At 39.8% G+C, this 27,402-nt stretch overlaps 1 protein-coding gene across 1 annotated transcript in view; it reads left to right on the top strand.

The window, feature by feature from the left end:
- The first annotated feature begins 3,106 nt into the window (after positions 1-3,106).
- jazf1b (JAZF zinc finger 1b) overlaps positions 3,107-27,402 on the top strand; it is a 51,658-nt gene continuing 27,362 nt past the window's right edge. Inside the window, exon 1 of the mRNA XM_066715654.1 lies at positions 3,107-3,402. Coding sequence (XP_066571751.1) covers positions 3,288-3,402 — 115 coding nt within the window. The 5' untranslated portion in view covers positions 3,107-3,287. The remainder of the gene's footprint in view (positions 3,403-27,402) is intronic.

Raw genomic sequence — 27,402 nt, 5'->3', positions numbered from 1 at the left:
ACACACACCCATACAAATTTTCTTTCTGAGTTCATTACACTGCCTAGGAGCTATTTACCTAATCCCAACTACTCAGGATTTACAGATTTACAGTACAGAACATGTACAGTAATTATCTGAATACAATAAAGGCATATTTCTCCTTCTTTTGTGTTAATCAAGCCATTTTAATTACAAATTGGGTAAAATTTAGACATTTTTAAGTAACACTTTAAGTAACTTAACAGTGACAGCTCTCTTCTGGGATCAGAAGTCTGTTCTGTCTTTATTAATAACAGTATATTTGGAAAGGCTGAAAATTAGAATTTGATCTCTCTGGGGAAAGAGGGGGAGTTCAGCCATGTTGCTGCCCTTGCCGAGCAAAGAAATAGTGCCATATTGATTTAATGATGAGGAGTTTAATTGGATTAACTTTCCGCGAGAATGGTTGATCATACTAATAACCTTCGTATCATCAGACATCCACTTATAAAACCCACAGAATAGGAAAAGTTACTGAAGAGAATTCTAAGAAGATTAATAATCCTTGATGTATTTATATAACAGTAAACAACCTATAAATTGTGTCTAGGTAAAGGACAGTTTTATTCCTTAAAGAGTTGTGCAAATAAAAAAGAAACACTTATAAGTAAATATAAAATATGCATTGATAATTATGCTTGCATCAGACTTAATTTAAAGAGATAATACAACTCCCAAGACTTAAATGTTGTTGCTACTTATTGTGTTGTATGTCATCTGTGTTTGTAACTGCTATGTCTTTGAGCGGTTGGAGGCTAAGTGGAGAAAAAAACAAAAGGTGTTACTGAGTACAGGTAAATGTCACCGAGATTAATATGATATATGACCCACTTCCACACTTTAATTACAGCTGTGTGATGCATTTGAGAAGCTCATGTATGTTGATATATGCATGCAGGCCTAACACCATGCCTGGACCTTTGTCATGGTACTGACACAAAGAATTTGATTTTCAAGGCTGCATGCAGGAGTAAATCAATAAAAAGACAATAGGCCTTTGTGCCTCTGTATATTTTAAATCCCAGCTTTGAGATTGCTAATCTCATACATCCCCGTGCCATGAAAACCCTTCTTCCATACCTGACCACCTACTTTGTATTACTTGTTTGTTAGGGACATAATCATTACACAAAAACAACATTTACTTCAGCAGTCGACCTATAAATGGCCCATTTTCCCTGAGACCCAGTAAAGTTACTGTATTCCCTGAGTCTCCAGGCCAGATCCGGAAAGTTCCCACCTATGCATGTCAACCCCCTATGCTAATGAAACAGAATAAATATCAAGTGTTATTTTCCAGCAACATTCTCATATTCATCTTGTACAACAGGCCCATTATATCACAGTTTCATACTTTTAAAAGCTTCCGCCTACAGTTTATAAAATAAAATAATGATGAGGGCACAGCTATGACTGCCAAGGGTCTTTGTGTGACTGCAGTGCTTATTACAAAAGCCATGCCACTGAATGCAGCAAGTGAGCATGTGCCTGCTGGAAAAGGCAGACTCTCCTGCCAGCTAAGGTATCCTATTCTGGGCAGAACTTACAGAATAATCATAACACTTTCCCATTATCCTTTTGTATGTGCATTTGCTGCCAATAACATCAATCAAATAAATAACCAGGTCACATGCATGTGCAAAAATAAATAATTGGTAAATAAACATAAAATCTGAAATAATCCTAACTGGAAAACACAATTAAGAACGTGAAATAGAATAAGCCACCAAGGGAAGCTATTATACCATTATTCTGGTGTCAGTGGCCCTTCTGCTGTGGAAATTGTTCCAGACCTCCAGTCACACTCGCCGTGCATTATGTGTGCTGACAAGCCTGGGTACAGTCAGAAGGCAGGGGATGCCAGTTCACTCTTTGTTCATGTCTCACCGATGACAGCTTTTCTTTTCTTTTCTTTTTCCCCTTTCTTTAAATAAACACATTCCAGAGGTTAAACTGACACACGGAGCAGCCAATACGGTTGTCTCATTTGAGTTCAGACTGTGGTTGAAAGAGAGAAAGAGTAACAAAGACAGCATTTCTGCTATCGCACAAACTGACCTTCTGAGTCAGCCTTCAGTTTACAGTGGTTATGTGGGTTACAGGTTTTCATTCACTGCAGTAGTGTGTATATGATGATTAGCAGAAACAGCCTATACATTAGCATATTGTATTTTGTGTGTTCCAGTAATAATGTTCATTTTAACCTAAATCCTTCACTTGGAGCACAGTTTAGGCCCTATAATCCAGACATTGCTGGTTTGAATCTGGGCAGACCATGACTGGGATTCCCCAAAGGAGTGGCACACAGTTGACCAAGACCTGCCCGGGCTGGCGGGACTCGAAGATGGGGTTGATTTCATAGACTATCCACCAGTGTGAGCTACTGTAGCACTTTATCTTTCTGTGTGAAGAAAATAAGATGGCCTGCCAATTTTGGAGAATGTGTGCATTCTTCAATCTACACTATTTTTGGATGATGAAAAATGAGTTCAGTCAAGTACTTTCTCTCAATAGTATGACAAAAATAGACCCGAAACCCTAAAAGGAAAAGGATGTCTTGCCATTTAAAACATGAAATTAAGCCAATATGACAAACACAATTACAATTCACAATGAACACAATTAATTCTGTATCATTAATGAACAACCCTTTTCTCAGAAATAAAACAGTGCAACAACCTTTTCCCCTCATGAGTCTCTCTCCTTTAAAATACCTGCTTCATGTTTCAGAAGCATTTCCTTCTGGTATAAATGGTCAAAGATAAGTTTGTTTACATTCGGTGTGATAATAATAATAATAATAATAATAATAATAATAATAATAGGAGCAGCAGCAGTAGTAGTAAATAGTAAAATATATTTTAAACAATCCAGCACTGACTGAGTTGTGCAGTAGAGGTGCATTGGTGTCTGCTCGTTATGCTATAGCGTAATGCTTATTAATTTCCTGAATGACGTCACTACCCTCGCAGTAATATGCTCAACTTTCCTGAAAGACTGATTTAAAAAGTCCTCGCTATTAAAAAGCACGAATGCACGCATTTCCTCAAGGGGGGGTGTAATGATCTGTGTGTGTGGGGCGGGGGGGTCGTCTGTGCAACAGGTAAGCATGACGTCACGTCCTCGTCGCCGGTGCTGGTCCCTCCTCCGGCCGCGGCTGCCTCCTCTCCCCTCGCTGCGCCGCTCCAGCTGCTGCTGCCGCTGCCTGGCTGCCGGTGCCTGTCTCCCTCCTATCCCCGCTGCAGTGGCATATTCAATGTAACACCATGACAGGCATCGCCGCCGCCTCCTTCTTCTCCAACACCTGCAGGTTCGGGGGCTGCGGACTTCACTTCTCCACCTTGGCCGAGCTCATCGAGCACATCGAGGACAACCACATCGGTAAATAGAGCCGAGGGAAGGGCATGCAGCCCTGCTAGCGCTGCGCTCCCCGCAATGGCAGCCATTCTCTTCCTGCGTCCTGTCAGCGCTGTTGCTAGGTGTGGTAATGATGGGTGCATGGGGCTGCTCCGGGGCTTTCTTTCCCAGCTCCGGCCGGCTCGTTGTCGCGGTTTCGAGCGCTTCTCGGTCCCGAAAGCACGGGGCCGGGGGGTCGACGTGTCCCCCCATGCATGCACACATCAGAGAGGGAGACGTCTTCCGAGCTGGCGAGCCCGAGCGATTGTCATTGGCCGTGTTTACAGCTAGGCCCCGCTCCTGCAAATGCAAAGCTGCAGCGGCGCACAGTCCGTAGCGTAGGGCGGATTGACACCGTAGCCAAAATGCAATGCATAACTTTGAAACACGCTTCCCTTCAGCAGACACGTGTCCGTGTGGGGCAGGGGGGTTAATGATGCATTTGACTGCATTCGTACGTTTGGGCAGAACTCGTCGGAAGTGCATGCAAAACCCGCTGGATTCAAGTTGCAGACGTGCTAGCGAAACGGAGTAACGGAGTCGTGCACGATTGGCGTTGAAGCCGGCTGTTCCCGGTGTGTGTGTGTGTGTGTGTGTGTGTGTGTGTGTGTGTGTGCATGGCCCTTTTGCTGCCGCCGCCGCAGTGTGAGGCGGGTGCCGAGCGCAGACACTGAATACACGGATCAGATGGTGTTTGCCGTGCGCCAGCTGTTCATGGGGGGCTTTTAAACGCACCATCATAATCCTGTCGATGGTTTATTCATACCGGAAGCTGCTGCTCACGGCTGTTCTCGTCGCCTGCAGTGCGCTGGCAGGTCGTGTGTTTGCGATGCCGGGTTGAAATGGCTGTCATGACTGGGAGGAACTGGTAACGTGAGTGAAATGCAGATGCCCATCGCGTCCAATGCTGGTGCTGTTGCTGACATTTCATGGTGGAATAGGTTTAAATAGGCTTGTGTGGGGCATACGTCTAATGCATTGATTTCCACCATGAACAATCAATGGAGAACAGTGTGCTCTGTATTTGTCTGTAGGCAATATTAAAATACATTAGAAGTAATTGACTTAGAGCATTCTCCATTTGTGCAACATTTGTGTTTTTTTGTATTAGGTGTAAAGGTCAGTGTAATATACATAATGCAATATTGAAATGCTTATAATGTACACTAATGGTTATAAGGTACGCCTGTGCTAAGGTGCAACACATTTTTAAAGCTGTAAACTATTAGGGAATGTATTTACTTAAAATATCCTAATATAATGTGTGTGCATCAACACTAACATGTATCAGTTAAACTGTAGTTTAAGGGAAAGTGCTATAGTTTATAATCTTACAATGTCGGGACAATCATTTATTTGCAAGATTTACAGATATAGTCCTGTTTGCAGATGTTCTTAAAGACTGAATGTATTTGATGTCAGTTTATGGGAACTATTGTAAAGAACTATAATCATGTGGTATAACTTAAGGGTAGAGTTGAACCTGTTATTTAGCTGAATCTCTTTCTTGTTACAGTAATTGTATTCTGCAGCATGTTATTGATGTTTCTGCTTAGATTATTTGACATGATGAGAATTAGTTCTGTGAAGTGTGGGCTTGATATGGCAGATGTATATTTATACCTGCATTGCACATGTGAAATGGCCTACACAATACTTCAGAAATAAGCTTCACTGTAAGCCCCACGCTTGTTGCATTAGATTGGAAATGTCTTTGCAATTTTCTGTAGGAAGACCTTACACAAATGCTTAATTTGGTAACAGTGATGATGAACATCTGAACAACATAACCAACAGGAAATCACACACATTGCATAGTAACTAACAACAAATACATTTGTTAATTAACGAAACTTCAGGCGATAGATGATAAGCAACTTTCTTCAGCCCATATATACGGATTGATAGATAATTCCTCAGAATAATGATGGTTTTGCCTTTATTTAATAATAGATATTCAGGTCTATGGTCAAGCAGGCCCTTTAAGCATCCACTATCTTTATGGATATGCTTTTTGTTTTGCTTCATCTAAGTGGGTTTAAAGGTGTGCCAGTTAGTAGGCCATGAGAGACCAAATTGCCTGTCAAAGTGAGTAGTGCATCTGGCGTTTGTCAATATCCCTATCATGACATACAACCAGAGCATATAATTTTCATTTGTGTACTCCCACGAAAATGGTTTCATTTTAAAATGTGTTGATAATATCATCTGACATCTATAACGGTCATGTCTAATGGTATCAACGGAAACTATATTTAGATATATTTTGGATGATAGAGTTATCCTGTTTTTCATCTTTAAATGACATCGAAGCTAGAGAGCCTCAAATAGCTCTTGATACGGATGCATTACATGTATCTATAGTATCTAAAATAACATGGTACTATACAAGATGTTACAGTTCAGATTAATCCCCATCCACTTGGTTAGTGTATCTGACTTTGACGGTATATGTTTCTGTTGATTTTGCTTATTAAAGATACGAGGGAATCGGGGTGTTTATGTCTGAATGTCATAATCATCAGCCTGTTATAAGCAAGTCAGTTTTCTCTCCAGAACTCATCTAAAGATCATTGGTTTATGGCCATGTAGGTTGAATTTCTGCACATTGTTACAATATGGGAAATATTCATAAATATACTTAACATTTGATCACATTCTTGTCGTTGGTGGTGTTTTTGTCAGTACCTTGTATATCCGAATGTTGATTCTTCAAGTCTCTGGTGCTTCGTGCCACTTCCAGGACAGAATACAGCTTTGTTGTGGCATTGAAAAGGATTTCCCTGGGGAACCTGTGCTCTTTTAATGTTACCCTGCCTTAGCCAAACAGAGGTGTTGAATATTTATAGGCTTCGGTCAATAAAGTGCCCCGATGTGTCTGTGTGGATGTAAATTGACTTGTCATTCACGAGGGTGAAGCACAGTTAATTGTGTGCAATTTATTGACCAGCCGAGATCACCTAAGATGAGGCAAATTTGAATTAAAACAATTTCCCCCAAACATCCTTCTTCAGATCAACTGCGAAATGATATCTGAAAATGTCTGAAAAGGGAAACCTGATCTCAAGCTTGGTAGTTCCTGCTTAGGACACTGAAATCAGTCTACTCGCCTAGGGAGGCCCATTTTATGAAGCCCCAAACCTGTGTGCCGTAGTGATTGGTACACTGATATTGTAAGACAAATGCCATACTGCTCTTATTGAGTCCATTCAGCATTGATCCAACCTGTCAATTGATACATTGTGAGCCATACTTTGCTGTTACACAATGATGCCCTCAGAAGATTGAATCAATGCTGTTATTCATATTTATGTCCTGACAGATTTTTTTTTGCCCAGAGAAACTTACAGGAAAATACACTTGTCAAGAAACTGTAATACAGGAAGCACAAGAAAATATATACAAGTTGGTGGTCTGCCATTTTGTAGTGGTCTGGTCTTCACCTTGGAGTGGCCCTTTTCTACTGCTTTGACTTTATTAATTCCAACTGAAATTGATGCATTTAAAATCTTGTAATCTTGTAAAACATATTGAAATGGGCAGATGTTAGTCACCTGACATTGATGTTGGGCTATTTCTTTCTTTGGACGCTGGAAGTTCACCGTTCAAACAGCAGGACTAACACTTCAATCTCACTGACCATACAGCAAGAGCACAAGTGCTGAGCGAACCACAGGGATTGCTATTGTGTAGCTAGCAAAGGAAAACCTGTCCGACCCCACCACCCTCCGCTAGCAGCTCTCTGGCGGTTGAGCATCTTCCCTCGGGAATCTCAGTCACTTAATGACAGCCCAGATCCAATCAGGGGGCGTCTGAGATGATTGGGCCCAATCTGCACGCTGACCTAGTCTTTTACATTTACCTCTTTGAGAGACAGAAGGGGCACCTCCATGGGATCGTAGGTTAGATTGTATAGCCTTGTGATGTAAATCGTCCAGGAAGTTAGGCAAATGACTGTGATGGGGGAAGAATGGTTTAATCCCTGTGATTCCTGATTAGATTTAGATGGGGTGATTGTGGTGAGATTGGAGGAGACCACAGTGCTCGGTCATGTTCCTCAAACCTTTCTCTTTAAATTGAGGTACAGTGAATGGCTGCATTATTGCCCTGAAAGCAGCCATCGCTAGCAGTGTAGATTAGATGGGATCTGCAGTTAAGATGGGTCTTTTAGACTTCCAGAGTTCAGACACTGTACAGCAACTCAACATGACGACAGACCAAAAAGTTGACATTGTCTTAAAGCAGCTATTAGCCAGGCTGTGTTTATATCCCATTGTTTCTTCATAATGTGAGACTGTGAATAAGTCATGAGAGTGTGGTTGCATCTGTTGTGTTCTGGCGTAATGCCCTTTATAGACCATCAATCTCTGTAACTTTTTTTTGAGAGCTTGATACAGAAACCCAACACATTTTTCACTTTTTAGTGTCATGAATTGTCAAGAGAGAGAGACTGTTCTCGTCAAAGTCAGATAAAAATGTTGTTGTTCAAACATATTTCACTAAATTTGGCACAGATGTTTTGTGGGTTTTATCTTTCCTCATTCCTTTTGTCTTCTCCAGTGTAAACCATATCTTTCTAACAAGGATACAAGTCTCTTGAATAGCAGCTTGAAGTATTTTGGGTAATTTGAGACGTTCTCATCTCCATCACCTGGAGCTAGATATTTATGGTTATAACTGTATTAGAGTTATATGGATAAGATGGACAACATGCCGTCTCTTTTTTTAAATCTGCCATTATTTGCTTATATGATATGATGGAAGAGTGGCATACATCATACTTATTCACTCTATTAACATGTTAACACACACAAAACCATAATTTTAGGAATTGAGTGCATTGCATTATAAAAGAATATTAAAGTTATGCATTTGGTTTGATACTTGATCAAAACAAATAGTAAATATAGCTGTAATGCAACCAAAATATTATTTCCAGAAACACAATATTATTATTACCAGCTCAGGTGTTTTATACCAGTGTAAAAAAAAATTACACTACAGAAAAAGGTGTGATCACAGACCATATGGATGTAGCTTCCTATATAACACACAAAGTCAGCATAGCCCACCTTTTAGAAACTCCCATAATTATTTTTCCATTTAGAATTTTAAGTTGGTGAACATTCTAATTTTTAGATTAGATGTATTACCTGCCAGTAACATTTTAATGTCTATCCCAGTTCCAAAATAATGAATTCAACTCATTAGTTCTGACATTGGGACTAGATTTTTGTTTCATAAGGAGTCAATGATTTGCTCAGAGACAGTAATGCACTTTGTCAGTCAGAATCATGCACAACAGATTGGTTTGTCTGCTGTGACCCTTGCTTCTATGATGATGAATTTAATTAGGGTTGCATGATTGTGTGGCAGATGATGCTCAACAAGTATTCCAGTATGTATTGTGTCTTGAGTGGGGCTAGTTGTCTATTAGCTTATTTATACTTCACTTAATTCCACATGATACGATTTCAAGGAGAAGCAATTAATGTACACAATTTAAAGAGAAACTTTGCAACACCACCTTCCCCAGCTATTGTCCAAATCACTCCTTACTGCCAGCCCAATTTTCACTACTACTTTTGGATTCAGGAAGTTGTACTCGGCGGCCTTTCAGGATCCTGACAGTGACCGTGGGGAGGGCTTCCTGAGATAACAAGTCCTCTGGTCAGGAGAAAGGCGCTGGCAGGCCCTGCTCTGGTTTGTGAGGGTGCTGCTGCCGGAGCGGAACAAAGCCCAACGGCCTGCTTTGTGACCCGGTTGGGTACGGGCAGTAGCTGTCAAGTAGATTAGAGAAGCCGGCTTGATACAGGTCCTTGGCCGTTCCTGAGAACTGGGCTCCTTGTGTGAGGCAACAGGGGAGATGGAGTGCTCCACGGGACAAGGGTTTGACATCAGATCAGGAGGCTCAGGCAGATGTTGTGTTAGGAAGTTGTGTGCATGGAAGCCAAAACGGGAAAAGGTAAAGAATTTGTTAAGTGGTAGGACTTGTTAAATTTGTAGCCCAAGACTATCCTGCTGTGGGCAAGGAGCAGAAGGTGCTACAGGAGAGTGAGTTTTGTCTAAAGTGACACCTAGAAGCCGATATGCACCTGATCTTCTAAGGCCAACCCAGCTCTAATGCGTCCATTGGTAAGAGGGACAATTATTGCATCTGCTGAACTGGAAGTCTCAAAACATTTTCATGTTTTGAGATGAAAAGAAATGACTTGGTAGCACCTTCTTAGCTTTCTACACCTCGGAGGCCACTTTATAACTCAGCAAATTAAATATAATATTCCCTCTTGCATCCCAGAGTGCTTTACAAAGTCGTGATCTGATGTTGTGCCTGCATAATTGTCTTTTATAGTTCAGTGGTGGTCTCTACCATGAGGGGGTCCTACTGTAAGTAAATGTGGTGCGGATACAGGCCTCTTTGTGATGTAACTGCTATTACAACTGCTCCAACTACAGCAGGGTGTAGCCTTTTTGCAGAGCACCAGCTAATTTACTTGAAAAGGGTCCAAACCCCATCTTTTCCTGATGGAAACACAATTTCTGTGAGAATTTGGACAGGAGTCCTTTTGCAGTTCAGCTGATAATCACACTGACAAATTTCTGGTATAAATAGTTGGTATAACATGGATGTTGAATGTAAAGCAGAACGTGATTACCAGAAGAATTTCCACAGAGCTGCTTCCCAAATGCATTAATATAGATTTATTTTCCTTGGCTCTTGTTGGGTCTGAACTTAATCCCAGTTCATAAAACTCTAATTATATTGTGATGTATAAATCCTGCCAACTCACTCGCTTTTTTTCACCCGGCGCCCACATTACTGTAAATAGGAGTGTCTACTGTAGCCTAGTAGGATATAAGATCTCAGAATTTATTATTTTTGCATATCCCTACATTTTACACCTTCTGCTTCAAAATGAATCCTATATTTTGCAGAGGATCGTCTGTCTGTTTGAAAACCCAGGTTCCTTAGGAGGGATCCTCTAACCTATTCTCTGCCTATAACAGTGTGCTCAGTGGAAGATGAGAATAGTGACATAGACTTTAGCTCCTTTGAAATAGTTTTTAAGAATAATTGACACCTGTCTTTCTGTGTCAGTCTTGCGCATCTGTTGCCCCACACTTTTGAACTGATCCTTGTTGCAGAGCTATTGACAGTGTTACTAAAGACATTTTCTCAGGTGACGCAAAAATTCTTAAAAGAAAGACGATCCTGTCTCTTTGTAACCCGGCTATTGTGTTCAGTATTAATCGGCCAGACACTGCATTGTGTGTTCAGACTGAGTTCAGACTCATTTGGAACTGTACTCTATCCCTAAATAAACTGTACATTTAAAACATTACAAAAGTTAATTGCATGTGTTCATTGTATTGAATCTTCTCCAGTACTTTTGAATAGAGTTGCAAATGTCCCTTGCTTTTCTCGCTACCTACTTCTGTTTACTTTAATAATTAACACTGAGATTTGCTAAGAAAGTGAGTGTACTTAATAATAATAATAAATGTTTTACTTTCACACATGACTGATGTGATGATCTCATTGGATTTACAGTACGGTGTTGCACAATGTGTCAAGCAACCACTGACGGCATGCTTTTTGCTTTGACACACCTGGGGGAAATGTTAACCCTTCGGAAACAAATGGGATGCATCTATCACAAATATTTAACAGGCTTGACCAAGAATAGTGTCTCCCAATTTTCCAGGCATCTGTGTGTGACAAGAATTTCATGCTGGAACACTAAAGGTTGAGGGAGAAGGATTAAACGCTTTGGGGAAACAAAAAGAGTTGATTCAGTACAAGAAGGCAGCAAGTCAAAAATGAAAAATCCAGTTTGTTGGACCCGATGTGAATTACATTCTGCCAGGTCAGAGTGCCAAGACTCATAATGGATTCAGACATTTTTGTTTGTTTACTCAGAATTGCAAAGCATACGGTTTATAGAAAAGTCAGGATAGCTTAGAATGTCTTCTGCGAAGGAGAATATATCCGAATACTACAGGGATACGCCATGGTCTTCCAACAGGGAAATTAGATTTGACAGAGGTTTGCTGTAATGTTTATTCCAGATGGCAAGAGCACATGCACTTGAGCATTGATTCAAACACAATTCAGTGGGTTAGCTGTGGTCCGGGGCTGTGAACCTTGGCAGTGCCATCTGTCTCAAGAGTCTGCCTAGGTGACCTTTTGAGTATTGGTCATCTAATTCAGCGCCGTCTGTAACTCACCAAGAAAGTGCCCAACTGTGACGGGGTAAAGGCCTCTTGTAAATGGTGACCTCCTTAATCACGTTCCTCAGCTCCAGACGCGCCTCTCTCTCTCTGAAAATAAATCTGCCAGGCCGTGCTTCGGTGTTCTGCCAGGCCCCGGAATGGAACCCTGGGATTGCCAATTCTCAACTGGCGAATTTTGGTTTGACATCTGTGGTATGACTGGAAATTTTAGCACACGTCAGTTCGTACTATGCCTCCTTTGCCCAACTGTCTCCATGCATTAGCTCAAAACCAAGTGTTGGCCTTTGTCAGAATGTGTTTATCTCCGGAGCCCTGATCTCCGCGGCGTACGGTTCGGTCGTGTGTGTTGTAGCGCCAGTATAGCTGATAACAACATCTTTGTGTTATTATGATGCGTTTGTGATTTTGAATGACTGAGGATAGTCTGTGGTCGAGTTGCTTTCATTTGGCAAGTTAGCTGAACGTTTTTTTTTCTTTGAAATTCGTATTATTTTTTCTGAAACTGAAAGCTTAGCTCATGCTTGGCTCGCCGCTGAAGCATAATATAAACTCGTGCAATAAATTCCACCCAGCTGCTGGCCTGGTATAAATGTGTGAATTCTCTCAGATTAAGGTTTGCACATTGTCAGAAGTTTAAATGAGAGACCTGTTTCTCAGGATGGTACAGTTTGAAAAGTTGACATTTTTTATTAGTAGATTTGAAGACGCATGAACTCGGATGGAGGAGGGGAATTTTGCTGCACTGGTTTACTAATATATGGTGTGGCATACCGCGCTGTTATTGGTGCACATCTAGACTAATATAGCAGTGGTTACCAACCCTGGTTCTGGGGGACCCCCTACCCTGCTGGTTTTTGTTCCAACAGAGCTCTTGATTACTAAATTGAGCCCTTAATTGAACTAATAATTGCCGAAATCAGAGCCTTTTAATTATTTTAAACAGTAGGGGTTTTAAGTTAAATATAGCATTGTATAAATAAATTATTAAATAACCCACTCTTTTATTACACAATTTAAAGTCCAAATCTAATCAGATTGTTACTTTTAATTAAGGTTTAATTAAGTAATTGAGAGCAGGCAGGGTAGGGGGTCCCCAGTACCAGTTTTGGGAACCCCTGTATTAGGGTAACCTTTTCAATTAATATTCCTTAAAATTGGTTTAGAGGAAATTAGAAGTCAGTTCCCCGAAGACTGGAAAAAAAAATCACTTTGTAAATTTGTAGTACAGATCCTTGTATTTTTCCCCTCTTTGTGATTTTCTTCAATGGTTTAATAGATAGAGGGAACAAGTGAAGTGAACTCTGAAGTCCCACAGGGTAGTCTGTCCTCATACAGCGGCTCCCATTGCTACAGCATAGGAGTGCGGTATGTGTGTGTGTGTATGTAAATATATATATATATATATATATATGTGCTGTTGGTCTTTATGGTATGCAGGCGTGTTTTTGTGCTGTCTTGGCTGTTGTTCATATACTGTAATTTACTGAAGAGACAGAGACCTCTGGTGGTGTAATGAGGCACATTAGAACATATGCTTCCCGAATGGTTCATAATTGTTCCCTACAGTTTTTATTTTTATATTCCCTTATATCTGAATTGGTATTCATTTTAAACCAAGTTGTACTCTGTGAAGTGAATGTGTAGCAATACCTCAACTTAGTTTTGAAATGCGGTGCACAGAAATAGTGCCCCACAAAAATAACTGCACAAAACGGAAAATGTGACTTTGGTGCAGAAAATGACAAGCAATCGTCTTATTTTAGATCAATATGCTTTTTTACATGAAATCAAAATAATAACACACAGATACTAATCTCTATGTATTTGAATATACTCTTTAAGGTGCCCCCGACATTGAGCTGACATACCCTATATGTAAAAACACCTCTCTCTCTCTTTATCCCTTCACCGAGTCAATGCAACTGAGCTGAGAGCTAACTAACTGTGACACAGTTCAGTTCATTAGCACCTACTGTACAGCACCAAACCACAGCGATCAAAATTCACCTGATCTTTGTGGAGCACATAAAAATGTTATTATTATGTAAGACTTAGGAATTTGGAATTGTGAAGCTCACTGTCCTTCATACTTTTCTCTCATTATTATTATTTTTGTCGTGTCCTGACCTGTTGGGATCTGCCAGAACATAGGAGAGATGCATGTTTTCATGTCTTTGGCCTGGAATTGTGTTCTGTTACAGTCAATCTAAATCATGATGAACCTTTTCTATAATATAAGAGCTCTCCCATTTTCAAGAAGCATATTGCAAAAACGTATTTTCTGTCATCCTGTAGTGTTTAATGACATTCCTCGCAGGAAACTCTGCTGCCGTTAAGGAATTAAGCAGTCCGTAACAATGAACTCAGATGCGTTTTTCTAAACCAAACAGGAAGAAAATGTGGAGAAGTGTCAGATAAAACAGTAAGAGCTGCTTTCACAGACCTTAGGTGATCTCTCATCTTGGACTGTCCGATCATAGATAAGTCCTAATCCAGGTGTGTGAAGCCAGCTGTATATATATATGTATGTATATATGGGTGTGGGTGTGTGTGTATATGTATGTATGTATGTGTGTGTATATATATATATATATAATGTGTGTATAAATGCTTTTTTAAAAATATATACCACTGGATGTTGTTGTTTTTCCGTTTTGTTTTTTAATGGCTGGTTAATTTATGATGACACAAGTTCTACAGGAATGTTTCCCTCTCGTCTTATTCTTGTGGTTGTTTACTTTGCTGTATCAAGTCTACTGGAATGTAGCACAACGTACAGGGATGAAAAGGGAAATAAATATCAACACTACATTGTTGGTCTTGTGCCAAAGTAGACTTTTTTTTTTTGTGTGTTTGGAGGACAAGTATCTTCATAGTGATGTGCATGTTGTATTACTCATAATGCATGGGAGGGAATGGTGGTGGGGGGCGGCATGTGTACAATAGGCTGCAGTCCATACCGTATCGGGATTATTTCATAAAAGCTACATCATGTATTACAGCTACGAGTGTTCCCGTGCCATGTGGTTTGAGTGGGACCACATCATTAAATTTAATTCAGCTCATCCCTTTCTGTTGTGCCAGTAATCATACTGCAAATACTGTGTATGTTACCCTGCCCGGCCATTACATCGTGATAATTGCTCCAGGCTTAATCCCCCTTCATTAACATGTCAAGTCCAATTGTTTAATGTAAAATGCTGGTTTTGGACATGACTGGGATTAAACCGCTACTTAAAGGAAAAAATAAAGTATGTTTGTTAAGGAGCCATAATGCCTTCTATACATTTGTATTTGGATAGATGTTTGATACATGAAACGACACCAAAATGTTTACTTTCTTAGAAATGGTTTGAATGTATTAAAGGGGTTGGCCATTCTGTTTCATATATCATTATAATGCATTTCAATTGGTTTTTTCTATGATGTGTTACAGGATTTATTATTATTTATCTTTAGAATATGTTATTCTGCTATGAGGTGTAATATTCCAGTATTTGGGTGAGGTGAAGACATTTTCTGAGGTGTGCTTGGATACACTGAGATGCTGTACGTCTTATCCAGAAGATTTTGACTTACAGTAACAAACGTAAGGCATAATAACCTATAATAGTATATTTGGTTGTTCAGGGGACGATGTGGACTGAATATCTCAGACTTGCCAGCAGAGGGCAGAGAAGTCTTCAAATTCAGACGCCCTGGGTATAATATAAGTGTATTTGTGTTTGTACTGTGATGTGCATAGGACTGAAATAAAATCATTGATCTTTATAATCTGTTCCTCAAAATAACTTTTAGTGTATTCTACAGTATTGTGCAACTGTTAACCAGATTTGTAGTCCAGAAAACATAGTTGCATCTATATATTTTTTTTAATGAATATTTTTTTCTACAGTTTCTACAGTGCAATAAAACTGCATGATCTACACAGGTTGAGTTTTAAATCTATTCCTACTACTACTACTATTACTAATAAACATTATAATAATGTACATTTATGACTGTTGAGTGATTCTGGTGACGGTTAATATTCGGAAGTCTTTCTTGGAGATGGCAACTGAAAAGGGCACAGCTATCCTATGAATATAATATGTTCATGTTCATAACTGGCATTAAATAAATCAAGTCAACATTTTTCCATGTATTCGTTGATTTACTATTCAAACTTTGTGAAAAGTCTGTTTACGGCAGGGGAAAAACAGAATAATCTGACACTGCCTGCATTCCTCCAGAAACCTCCCAAGAATCACAACCGCCTTCAGTAACCTGGCAAGCAAACAAATCTTTGAACTTTCAAGTTAAATATGTTAAAAATAAATAAATAAAATGTTTTCCATAAAAAAAAAACTGCTTTCTTTGGACAGAAGTCCCTGTTGGAGAAAATGTGTTCATAAGACATTACAATTCCTGCACAAATCACCAACTGTCCCACACATCTGACACCTCGGACAGATATGACGTCACAGCCTTGCCTTGGGCTGACCGGTCACTGGACACAAGCCACGTGTAGCGTGTCAGCAGTCCCCAACCGAGACGGTCTCTCACAGACCCTCGGGCACAGAGGCATTACCAGCCCCCTCCCTCGCACACTTTCCCATTGCTTTAGTGCGGCTCTGGAATAAGTGGTGCTTTTTCCACACAGTTCAAATAATCGATCTCATCTGGACTCATGTATGTACTGAAACGGAAAGAAAATGAACTAGCAGCCATGTTTGTATTTTGTGAAACTGCAGTAAAACAGAAACGCATTTGTGCCACAACTGCAAGGATCTCTATCCCAATGAAAAAGGCACACAGTGACGCCATCGGCATTAGAAATTTCCATAAGGGAACGACACGAGCTTGTTCTGATCTAGTTCCTGCTCAAGTGCTTTTCCACCCATGAGAAATAACACTTTTAAATGTGAACATTGGTATGAAAGCACTACAATTAATACTGTTGTTTTAGATAAAAAAATCAGCAATCCTTAAACCGGCGATCCGTTTCGGTGAATAATACACACGTTATCAAACCTTAAACTATGAAGATTTAAACAAAGGTTATGTTGATCTCTTTGACTATGAGATCTGTCTGTTTTGTGTGTGTCAGTATTTACAGTCATTAGCTAATTTGTATAACTTCCATATGTGACTGAAGCGTGACTTTGCAGTACCTTCAGGCAATGCAACTTCCTTTATGGGACTTTATGGGATAAGCTCATATATTTCCAGCAGCTTCAATATTTTGTGTCGGCCAATGTGCGTCACTTACAACGTAGCAGCTTCTTCTGAGATCTGACAGTCATACCGTGTCATAGATGGGGTTTTACTTGAAACTTTATAAAATCTGCAACCGCTTGAACATTCATGTTATTCAGTAAGTTTTAAGCCTCATGTTTAGGAGTTTACTGATAAAACATTGAATAAGGCAGTATATGTTTTAAAACATTGAGAATGGACAAGTTAGCCCATTTTCCTCTGGCAAATATTATTTATTCTAAACATGTGTGATCATTTTTGACATCTTTATGGGGCCGTAATGTTCGGGTTGCAAGTCTGTTTGGGATTTTCATGTTCACTTCAAAAACTGAATGCGACTGTTAATGTAAAACAGACAGAATTGTCTTGCACTTCAGCACATGTATGTTATATATATTTATAAATATAATGCATATTTTTGTGAATATTCCACTGCTTGCATGTTTTACATCTGTCCAACTGGCTTTGGATGGTGTAAATGACTTTTTGTGATAATGCAGCAGTTTACTCTGAATGGAAATATATATATATATATAAGTCGATTCCAAGAACTTTAAAATGTGAGAAATCTATCACTTACTGAAATACTGTAGGAACTGTAATTGGAATAAGTGGTGTGCTTGATTTGGCTTTTTTTCCTCCTTGTGTGGTTGCCTGCTGGTAAAAACAGATTTTTCTTTTTAATTAGGTACCTGGAAAACAAGGCTCACATTCTTGTGTTCTGTGCTTTTTTCCCTCTTATTCTTCTTGTTGTAAATGTTTTTGCCAGCAGGGGCTGCTGGCGTACTGTCGAAAATACTCACCGGCAAAGTTTTTCGTACAAAACTCTGAGGGCTTGGATTTATGCAAAGCTCCTCTTGATGGATTCGCTAATTTAAAACATCTTGAAGGAAAAAAAAAAAAAAAAAAGAATTAAGACTCACTTGGCACAATCGGATGTTATGACACTGTGGGGAGCAGGGAGAAAAACAATTAAAATCTCCTTGGCAAAAGCCGGACGGTATTCATGTTTGTAGAGGTCATGAGGTTTGTGTGGAATTATTAAAATTTGTCAACAGTGTTTCACGGGCTAAAGTATAAGACATTAATATGAGAAATTGATATCAATAATAATGTAAGATTTCTTATTTATTGCTTTCCCCTCAATGGTTTAGTTATAATAAGTAACACACTGCAAAAGTAATGGATTTTTCTGTATTGCTAGTACAATCGCAACAAATACCAAAACCACAAATACGTTATGTTTGTTGTGTTCTAGCTCAGACATAGATTGTCAGTTAGAATTATGCACAACCCGGATGGAAACGTCAAAACGGAAATTGTAAATATGCAGTTCTACTTTAATTCAGCCGATTATTGCTTTTCGTTGTCTGTCGAATGAAACCTCGCACTCTGTTGTGGTTCAGTCATTTGCTTTGCTATGCGCCATTAAATCCTGGCCTGACAGGTAAAAGAAAAAGAATGTCAAGAATGTATAGGTACTAATGACAGTGCGATTGTTTCTGTATGGCAGCTGCAAACATGGAAACAATTTCCTCTCTAATTTGGGACGGTTGGTATGTGCCCCCAAATCAGAGCGGAAATAATAAAATTTAGGAACATTTATTAGCACCCAGCCCAACAGCACCTGGCTGGCCTAATTGCATTCACTGTGGCCATTACTCAAATGCACGAGGTCCAGCCCCCAACAGCACTTATTAATGTATAATAAGATTTTACTCATAAACCAGAACCTTATAGATGGTGCCATATCATAAAATGTAAGGTGTTGATGTTTTGGATTGCCTCGAATGGAGGGGTTTCGTTGATTTAGTGGCTGTATGTTCTTTGGTCAGTTAATCATTAGAAACTCTTATGACTTGCTGGCAGTTGTAGATGTGAAACCTTAACTCTTCATCATGTTTGTCACCAGGCATCTTCGTCGCATGTAGGAAAGACATTTGACCATCAGCGCCGTTCTTTTAACTAATGGTCAGTAGTTTCCTTGGAACTGTGATTGTTACTCACTTCCTTAAATGCTCATGTCAGAGTGATTTGAAGACCACGACGGGAGAAACCGATCCTGAAAAAAGATACCACACACACAAGTTTCTCAAAGGATTTCAGTTTTATGTTTTAATGTTTTTTACAGCTGCAGGAGAATGTTTTGTGCAAGTTGAGCAGTATGTGTGCTCTAAAGTTAAAACAATTGTATTGCTTTCCAATTATCATTTAGGTTTCTGGTTCACTTGTAAGTTTCTGAAGTTAGTTTTTTCTGCTTTACGGAGGCTTATGTAAACAGCATCACCAATTTCTTGCCCTTAATCCTCTGTTTCTAAGAAAAGGGAAATAAATCAGATTTTCTTCTCTAAATGGCCCCCATAACCTTCGAGCTGCCATCTGATAAGCAGCCTTTGTTTTGCTCGCGGAGGGCAATAAAGCGTGTGGAGGAAGGCATCTGTTGGAGGCAGAGTTGCCGCTCACTGAGCGCTCAGGCAGGAACAGCGTTCATGTTGTGCGCTCACCCTGAAGGCAGCAGTAACAGGCCATAAACCGGCCTCTACATTGCGGTGGATTTGAGCTGTGCTCGGCAGGTACGCCCCCCCACCCCTTCCTATACTCCTAGTTAGATTCCCAGCAAACTTTATCGCACAGGAACGCTTACGGACTCACCCAGCTCGTGCAAGTTTAAATTTACTGGGGCCAACTGTAATAAAATGATCATTCTTCAGCATTTGTTTCATCTTATCTTTCTTTATTCATATCTATATCTGTTTATCGTGATAGTGTGTGTATACGTGTGTGAGAGCATTTTTTCTCAATGACTCACTACTGTAAAGAATTCATCTGTAATATCGCAGAATGTTTAACTCGACTATAATACTGCTGATAGGAGAAGTGTTTGGGTGGCACTGGAAGTTTCTGTCTATACATATTACCTTTTAATGCATTCATTCAAAGAAATACCCTTTTATATGTTGCCGACTATTGGATACATCATAAAAGTGTCACCATTGAGGTTCGCCATTAAGCACCTATCCATTACACTCCAGGCCGTGGAGATAAATGCGGACCAGGTGATGCTCTCCCAGCTCTGCCCTTGATGTGTGCCGATAATGAGTTAAAAAGCGGAAGCTGTCAGCTTTCAGCTGGCCTGAAGAATGCAATTAGAGCTGCTTTACTGCTGCCAAAGGTCTCGCTGCAATAAAGCCGGTGTTGCTGTACCAAAGGCACAACTCGGCACAAAGCGTGGACAACCAGAGCCTCCTTTCTGAACCACAGTGGAAACATGTTAAGACTAAATGTGTTCATTTGTGTATAAAACTATACATTATATATACTTTCCTTAGTGTCTCTAGGACAATTTTAAATTTGCCAACGAAGTCTAGGCAAATGTGTGTTCCTATTTCATCACTGCTGTTAAAATCTGTATTTTACAACAAATAAATACAAGACTTTTAGGCTACACACTTTGTAGTGCTGCTTACACAGTCAAACCATCTCTTCTTTTACAAAAGTATTGATCTAAAATCAGGGTTAGCCTGTCATCTGAGAATAGTTTTTTCTTTTTCATTAAACAGATTTTCAAACTTTTAAAGGTTCTCTTCTTACTATATTATGATTCCCAGTTTTTTTGTTTTACAACTTACATTTTTTGCCAGGGCCTTTATAAACCCAAGATGTAATTTATTTTTGTTTCTGAAGATCTCAATGACAAACAGTCTTTCCTATGATTCTGCCACTCCGCACTTCTAGTTTCATAGGGACTGGTTCATGATCGTTTTGTCCTCCATAAATCTCCCTGGCCTGCTCTTTGTCCTCTGTAGTGAAAGACAGTAGTGCCAGTGACCCTTTTAAATGTGAAATTGGTTATTGCCTGGGTCACTCACATCCCCATTCATTGCACAGCTGACTTTTTTATTATATAAATTGATGTTTTGCTTTTTGTGATTTTCACTTGTTTTAGCCCTACTCCACAACTGCAGTATTTTATAGATCTCGCAGGAAACCAAATCTCACTTCAGTCCTGATGTGTGAGGCCTGTGTTCAGATGTAACTTGATTCCGGCGTGCGATCCGAAATTGTTTATTTCCTTTAAACAAACGAAGTCTGTTGCTGAGACACACTAACGTCGTCCGAACTCGGGGGGGCACCTCCTGTAAATCAGGCCTCTGCTTTGTCACGGAGAGGGACCTCGGTGTTCTGGATGTTCTTTGACCAACGCTGGAAGACATAGCTCATAAAGTTTTAAATCCCGGTTTTATGTGTTCGGCTCGAGATTGGAATCTGCCTGGTGGAAAGCCAAATGTGGAGCGAAAGAAAGAAAGACATTTGTGGTAATAAAGGACAGCAATAGGTGATCAATTTCAATTGGCAAACAGACGGGATTTTGTTTTATTTTGGTCTTCATCAAAAGGGAAACTTAACCCTTTGTGTCAATGACAGTGGAGACCTCTGAAGTTCAGAGCGAACAGAACCCAACGTTATTAGATGAAAGACCTCTAATGCATATGGTGGCTCTCAAATTGTCTTTCAACAACTGTTGTGTTTACAGCCCTCTCTCTCGTCTGAGTCGTACAGAGGATCTGATCCTGTGTCTTCTCTGGGCGTCAGTTATATGTGTCTTTTATTGACTTGTGTGTGACAAGTTGTAGACAATGGCGAACTCCGGGAATTCTCTTTTTTTCAACCGTCGCCGGTAGATTAACCGTCGAATGGCAGTGCATGGGAGTGTATTAAAATAAATTGATTAGGTGTGGCATTTGGGAATGATACTATAGAAGGCCGAATAAATTTGACGCTAGTCAGATGTGCAAACAGCAAATTAAAGCGCAGTGCAATAATTAATTAAGATAATATAAATCTGTGCCGAAAACTAAAACTGTGTTCTAAACTTCAAAGAACCCTTGTCCTCGTTTTGAACCCATTTGTCTTGGATCCAGTGCAGTTTCTTAAAAAGAGATTGTCAAAATGATTTTCTGAGCAAATTGGTAACCTACACCAGACTGCACTGTCTATTGTTAAATCCCACAATGTTTTGATGTGTGTCTACATCACTGAAAGAAATGTGCCCGTGTTCTGCATGCTTTTTACTGTTCCCTTTTTAATGGGGCAGATTTAATTACTTTACAATATAAAAGTCCCTGGAGCAGGAAATGATTATTTGTTGGGATCTGTGTGCATCGGGGTGGTCAGTGCAACCTTCCTCCATTTTGATATTTGGAGTTAAACTAATCCGTATGGAGCAAGCCTCTGGTATAAGCCTTTGCAACTTAGATCAACTGACTTGGTTGTGGCTAAATGGGCAAAAGAAGAAACTTAAAAATAAATATAATACAAATCCAGTGTTTGTATAAAGGATCTTATTTGAACTTAAACTTTAAATCCTTGAATACAATTGGTTTAAAACATATTCTGTTTTAATTATTCATGCTTTGTGTGAATTTTAAAGCTATATATTATTTAACAATTAACTCGGTTACTTTTTTGATGGATAACGGGGAAAATTAACATCCCTTTGTCTGCGTCTGTAAGAAATGGCTCACGAAGCGCTGCCATCACAAACAGCCTGCAAAATGAGTTTCACACTCCCCCCCGCCAATGGAGCTGTCAGTCTGCTTTGTATGGGAAATACCTGGACCCTTGTATTGAGTAATTTATTGAATAAAATGCAATAAACCCCAAATTAAGGACCACCAATGTGGAGGGACCACCTGTCTACATCGCAAGCACCTTCCCAAGTCCTAGACCTTAATGTGAAACAGCCAAAATGCAAAGCCCACATGTCAGACGGGCCACTCGTTCCCCGGAGCTGGGTGGCCTGGGCAGGGACCGGACCCTGTGTAGTCTTAACACGGGGGCCATACGTCGCAGGGCGCTGATTTACAGGGTGCTGGGACATATTGATCAATAACTAATTGACCAGGCAGTAAATAAATTCTGGGTTTTCCTGTTGCTGCGGCTGCCCTGCATTGCCTCACGCGTCTGGTCTTATGGTGGTGACTTCCTACGCTGGTAATTCATCCCTGAAACCTTCAGTACCGTTAAACATGATAATTTTACCGTTTTAATGGACCATGAATTTCTTTTTATGTGCTATCCACTGTTTTGAGAGGCTAAATAAAGGCAGTTTTGAAAATCCTTTTATCGCGATTTTGTGAAGACCTCCCTGCCTTTGTGTTTGGATGAGGTCTCTGCACGACGTTGGTTAGTGTCCTCTAATAAATGTACAGCTCCTTTAGATAAAGGTACAAAGGTTTTTTTGTTGTGTAGAGCACTTTATATCGCAGTAATGGAAGAGAACAACCGATGCAAAAATCGAGAATTTGTTCCTTGTGATTTATTTTCCCCCCTTTTTTCTTTTTTAATTGTGGGTCTTTCCTGTTTGGTTGTAAATGAAGGCCAGGAGCAGTCTGAATTCTTTCCTAATTATAAAGTGTTAAAGTTTTCATTTATAACATGAAGCGGGCCAAAGTGAAACTGCAAATACGCCATTTTAGCGATGTGTGGTTTTAATATAAGCTAATATGGTTCAACTTAAGCTGCGCTAAAAAATTTGTTTACTTACAGAATACACATAAAGTTAAGCATCTAAACTTGCTACAGCGAACACTCATTAAATGTAAGATGGCAGCGCAAAGTGCTTCTTTGTGCTGTTTTTAATGATTTAAATAATACCCTAAGAATACTGCATCTGTAAACCATTACACAGGCAGACTTTAATTATGTGCACAGAACAAACCACGAATGACGCGACGAGCAGCTCTTAACGACACCGTCATGGTTCCCCACTGTTCGGCTAAAATAATACTTTCTAATATATTCTTCAAGGGACTGTGATTGCGTGTAACGGGTCGGGCTCGATGGAAAATCGTGGGCCCTGCCTTGTTGGTTTTAATTTTGGAAAGTTGTGTGCACTTATAAAGCCTTAATGAAAGAGGGTACCTGGCATCGTACGTGTGACTGCGATCGAGACCCGCACAGCAACGATACCAGAGCTGGCAGACGTTAAATTAGCGGAAGGTGGTTTTTCGGGAGCTCTATAAATTGCCGGCGAAAATCGACAGCTTCTTGTTGATTTGGCTGGTGAGGGTTTTGACCCGGATGACCTTCTCTACGTGGCCTGTCAGTGTGCACTATAGCGCCTCAATCTGCGTGTTCATAGACATGTCTTGAACCTGAGGTATAGAAATGGAATATATAAGACTTTACGTAAGACATGTTTTACGTTACTGATTAACCGGTTAACGTGTCAGTTCAGTTCCTTCATTCACTGAAGTTTGGGCGGTTTAGTGTACATCTACGGAGTCAGTAGTTTGGCATTGTTTGGTGTGTATGAAAGCAATGTTTTCCTGGTGGTTTGCCTAGGTTCTGTATTTTTCATGAGTGGCAGTTGAAGCATCGTGAATGGTTCAAAGGAGTCCTCCTCTCTCTGGTACCCTCCCAAGCCGCAGCACTTGTGATTCCTTAAATTGTGCGTACACAGTACGATAAGGATCATCTCAAATCAAAGCGTAAAATCCCCTTTTCCTTATCTGTAAAGGAATTAATTGATCTCCCATCGTATCATCTTTGTGCATTATGGGTATTTGATGCGCTATTTGTTAGGATTTAAATCTAATTATTGACATGAATGCAACCATGGTTTGTGTGCCAGGAGTTATTTGAATATCTGTAAAAATGTCAATATGATTATAAACCCGTTTCAGCTAAGGGTTGTTCAGCGTTTGTGTAGCTGGGATATCATACCACATGGGGGCAGTGTTGCAGCATTATTCATTCACAGTGGGCTTTGTGAGTCACAAGCTGTGTTTATGGGAAACTCGGTTGTGCTCAAACATGTATGTCAGTGGACAGTTTTTTTCTGGTTCACCTCAGGATGTGGAAGTTGCCTATTGTAGCTTTACAAAAGCAACACGTCTGGAAAAAGGATGAGGGAGAAAAACAGGCCCCTGTATAATTTTGTGTAATCCGTATGGGAAAATTGAAAACCGTCGTCTATTTGAAAAATAAATGTAACTGAACTGAAAGTTAAAGGAGGAATTGCTACACCATAGTAACCTTCACTTCTCTGTGGCATTTTAATGAAACACTGCGTTACGGTTGTCTTCAAACCTCATTAAGTTAATTGACTTTCAGTTACCAATATATAGATTTAATGTAGAAATGCCAGAAGGAAATACCACTAGGCCTCTTCAAACAGATGTAGTATTTGTCTTTTCATGTCTTTTTGTTTTTTTTATTACTTTTAAATGCCACATTTGTCAAAAACTGCAGTAATCACTTCACAGAGGTCCAGAGAAATGGATTATCCCTGCTTTATCAAACACATTTCCTCCTTTCATAAGGTATGTCCCCAATTATCCTGTGGCACAACATCCTTCCATGAACTGGTTCGGATAATGAGATATGTGTAAGGTCTCTGAAGATGCAGGGAGCTCAATATTGACCTTAATAGTTGTGTTTGTATTAATTAAATTTACATTTCTGAAGAAAACAGTAATTTAAAGATATGCTGGGAACAGTTTTAAGATTAGTTACAAAAGCACAGTTAAGCAGAACTTGTGGAATATGAAGTAGAGTAGTTTGCTTGGTGTGAAACCTTCATCCACCAATTATAATTTAATTACTGGCGATTGCAGAGCAGAAAAGCTCATGACTGACAAAGAAGGAGCTTTGTACCGTTATTCTTGTGGAAGAGGGCTACACAAGCTGGTAAAAACGCATTTTGGAGGATGGAATAAATGTGCCCAAATGTGCAAAATAATTTCCCCAGCATGTCAGGACTGATATCATATTGACAGAAGAGAAGAGAGTGAATATGTTCAACTAATGGATCATGGGTCTATTTTACTGAGTGTGAATTAAAAAAATAAGAATACAAACAATTGACAAGCATCTTTCTTGTGCCTTTGCTAAACTAGCAGTTTGCCGTTGCATGGAGCAGTTTACACACACCCGGAAGGTGTGCTCTGAAAACTTGTGTGTTTCTGAGTTGTAATTGTTGTAGTGTTGGTAAATTTCTCAGCTCTCTGGAGAAAGTGTGGGAGAGCGCTTGCTCTGTTAATTCAATTCACTGTCCTTCTCACATTTGTCACAGCGAAACTGTCTTGTTCTGTCACAAGCCCCGCTACACACAAGCTCATAAACAGCCATTTGTTTAAGTTTCTCTAAACGCCCCTGGGTTTCCATCTATATAAAGACCCCAATAATACATGGCACTGTAAAGACTAATATGATTTATTACTTCGAGACGTATAAGATGGGTGCTGAGCTGCAGCTGACTTGTTTTCCGTCCTCTGAGTTTCTCTTCTTCACATGCTCTCCGAGGCGCGTTTAAGGGCGGGTGACGGGAATCTGGCTTTGGGGAAGTAAGAATATTCTGAGTGTTCAGACCACCTTAAATAATCTCCCCCGTCTTTGTCTGTAGGTTGGCAAACATTAACTACATCTATTTGCCATTATGTCATGAAATTAGTAGAAAAACTGAAAAAATAAATAAACTGATTCACGTTGGGGTACGTCACGTACTGTTAGATTGATTTTATTCTTTAAAACTGCCAAGAAAAGATAATGCCACACTGTGATGTTTTTTATTTGATTTCATCTTTCGTCCTGTAAAGGCTCGTAAATGTGGATTTATCTCTTCTCATCAGTCTTCTGCCTGCAGCATATACATTATTAATTAGCAGGATTGTCTGTCCTTCACCTGCTTGGTAATTGAAAATATAGACCTGTTCTGTACTTGAACTGCTGTGTAAAAAAAAAAATGTTGCCTGTACATTTGATTAAGGGAGTACCATACCTCCTAAAATTGTGCACTGCTTATTGCTATGCTATGCTACATATATATATATAATATGCAGAGAGCTTGAAGAAGTGTACAGTTATGGTTAGTTAATAAACAAACACAAAAAGCTTTAATGATGCTGAGAGAACAATTCACCTAACATATGAACACCACAAAAGAACAATTTTATGCTTTCCGCTGCAAATACGAGTTGAACTGGGAAAGAGGTTTGTCCCTGAAGCACCTGAATGTTTTTGGTAGTGAAACATGGTTTTTGTTTTGTTTTGTTTTTGTTGGCTTAGGTTTTACAATGAAAACAGATTGGTATGAGAATGTACACATGCAATATACCCATATATATGTATTTTATATTATTTTTGTTTCTTATCTTTTCTTCAAGTGACTGATACAATCCTCAATTACAAAGCTGTCAAATGCTAACCTTGGACTGGTTGGGCCGTAACGCAACTCTTCTATCAAATAATTGAAAAGATTTATGCTACTAACGCTGCACGGGGTCGAGAGTGAATCACAGAACGTCCCTCCCGTCAGGATCACACCCTCATAAAGCTGTTCCCTGTCCTCTACAGAGTGTGCTTGGCAGGTCTCTCGGTGGCTCCTGGCCATCTCTACTTCAACACGGTGACAGATTGGGATTTATGGTTTCTTGGTCTTGCTTGGCTCAGGTTGCTAAAAGTGTTGAACCTCCCAGTAACCCGTCTGGCTCCTTCAGTGCTGTACCA

The sequence above is a fragment of the Amia ocellicauda genome, chromosome 10, assembly GCF_036373705.1.
Source record: "Amia ocellicauda isolate fAmiCal2 chromosome 10, fAmiCal2.hap1, whole genome shotgun sequence".
NCBI lineage: Eukaryota > Metazoa > Chordata > Actinopteri > Amiiformes > Amiidae > Amia > Amia ocellicauda.
The sequence above is the reverse complement of the archived record's forward strand: the minus strand, read 5'-3'. Positions and strand labels throughout refer to the sequence as shown.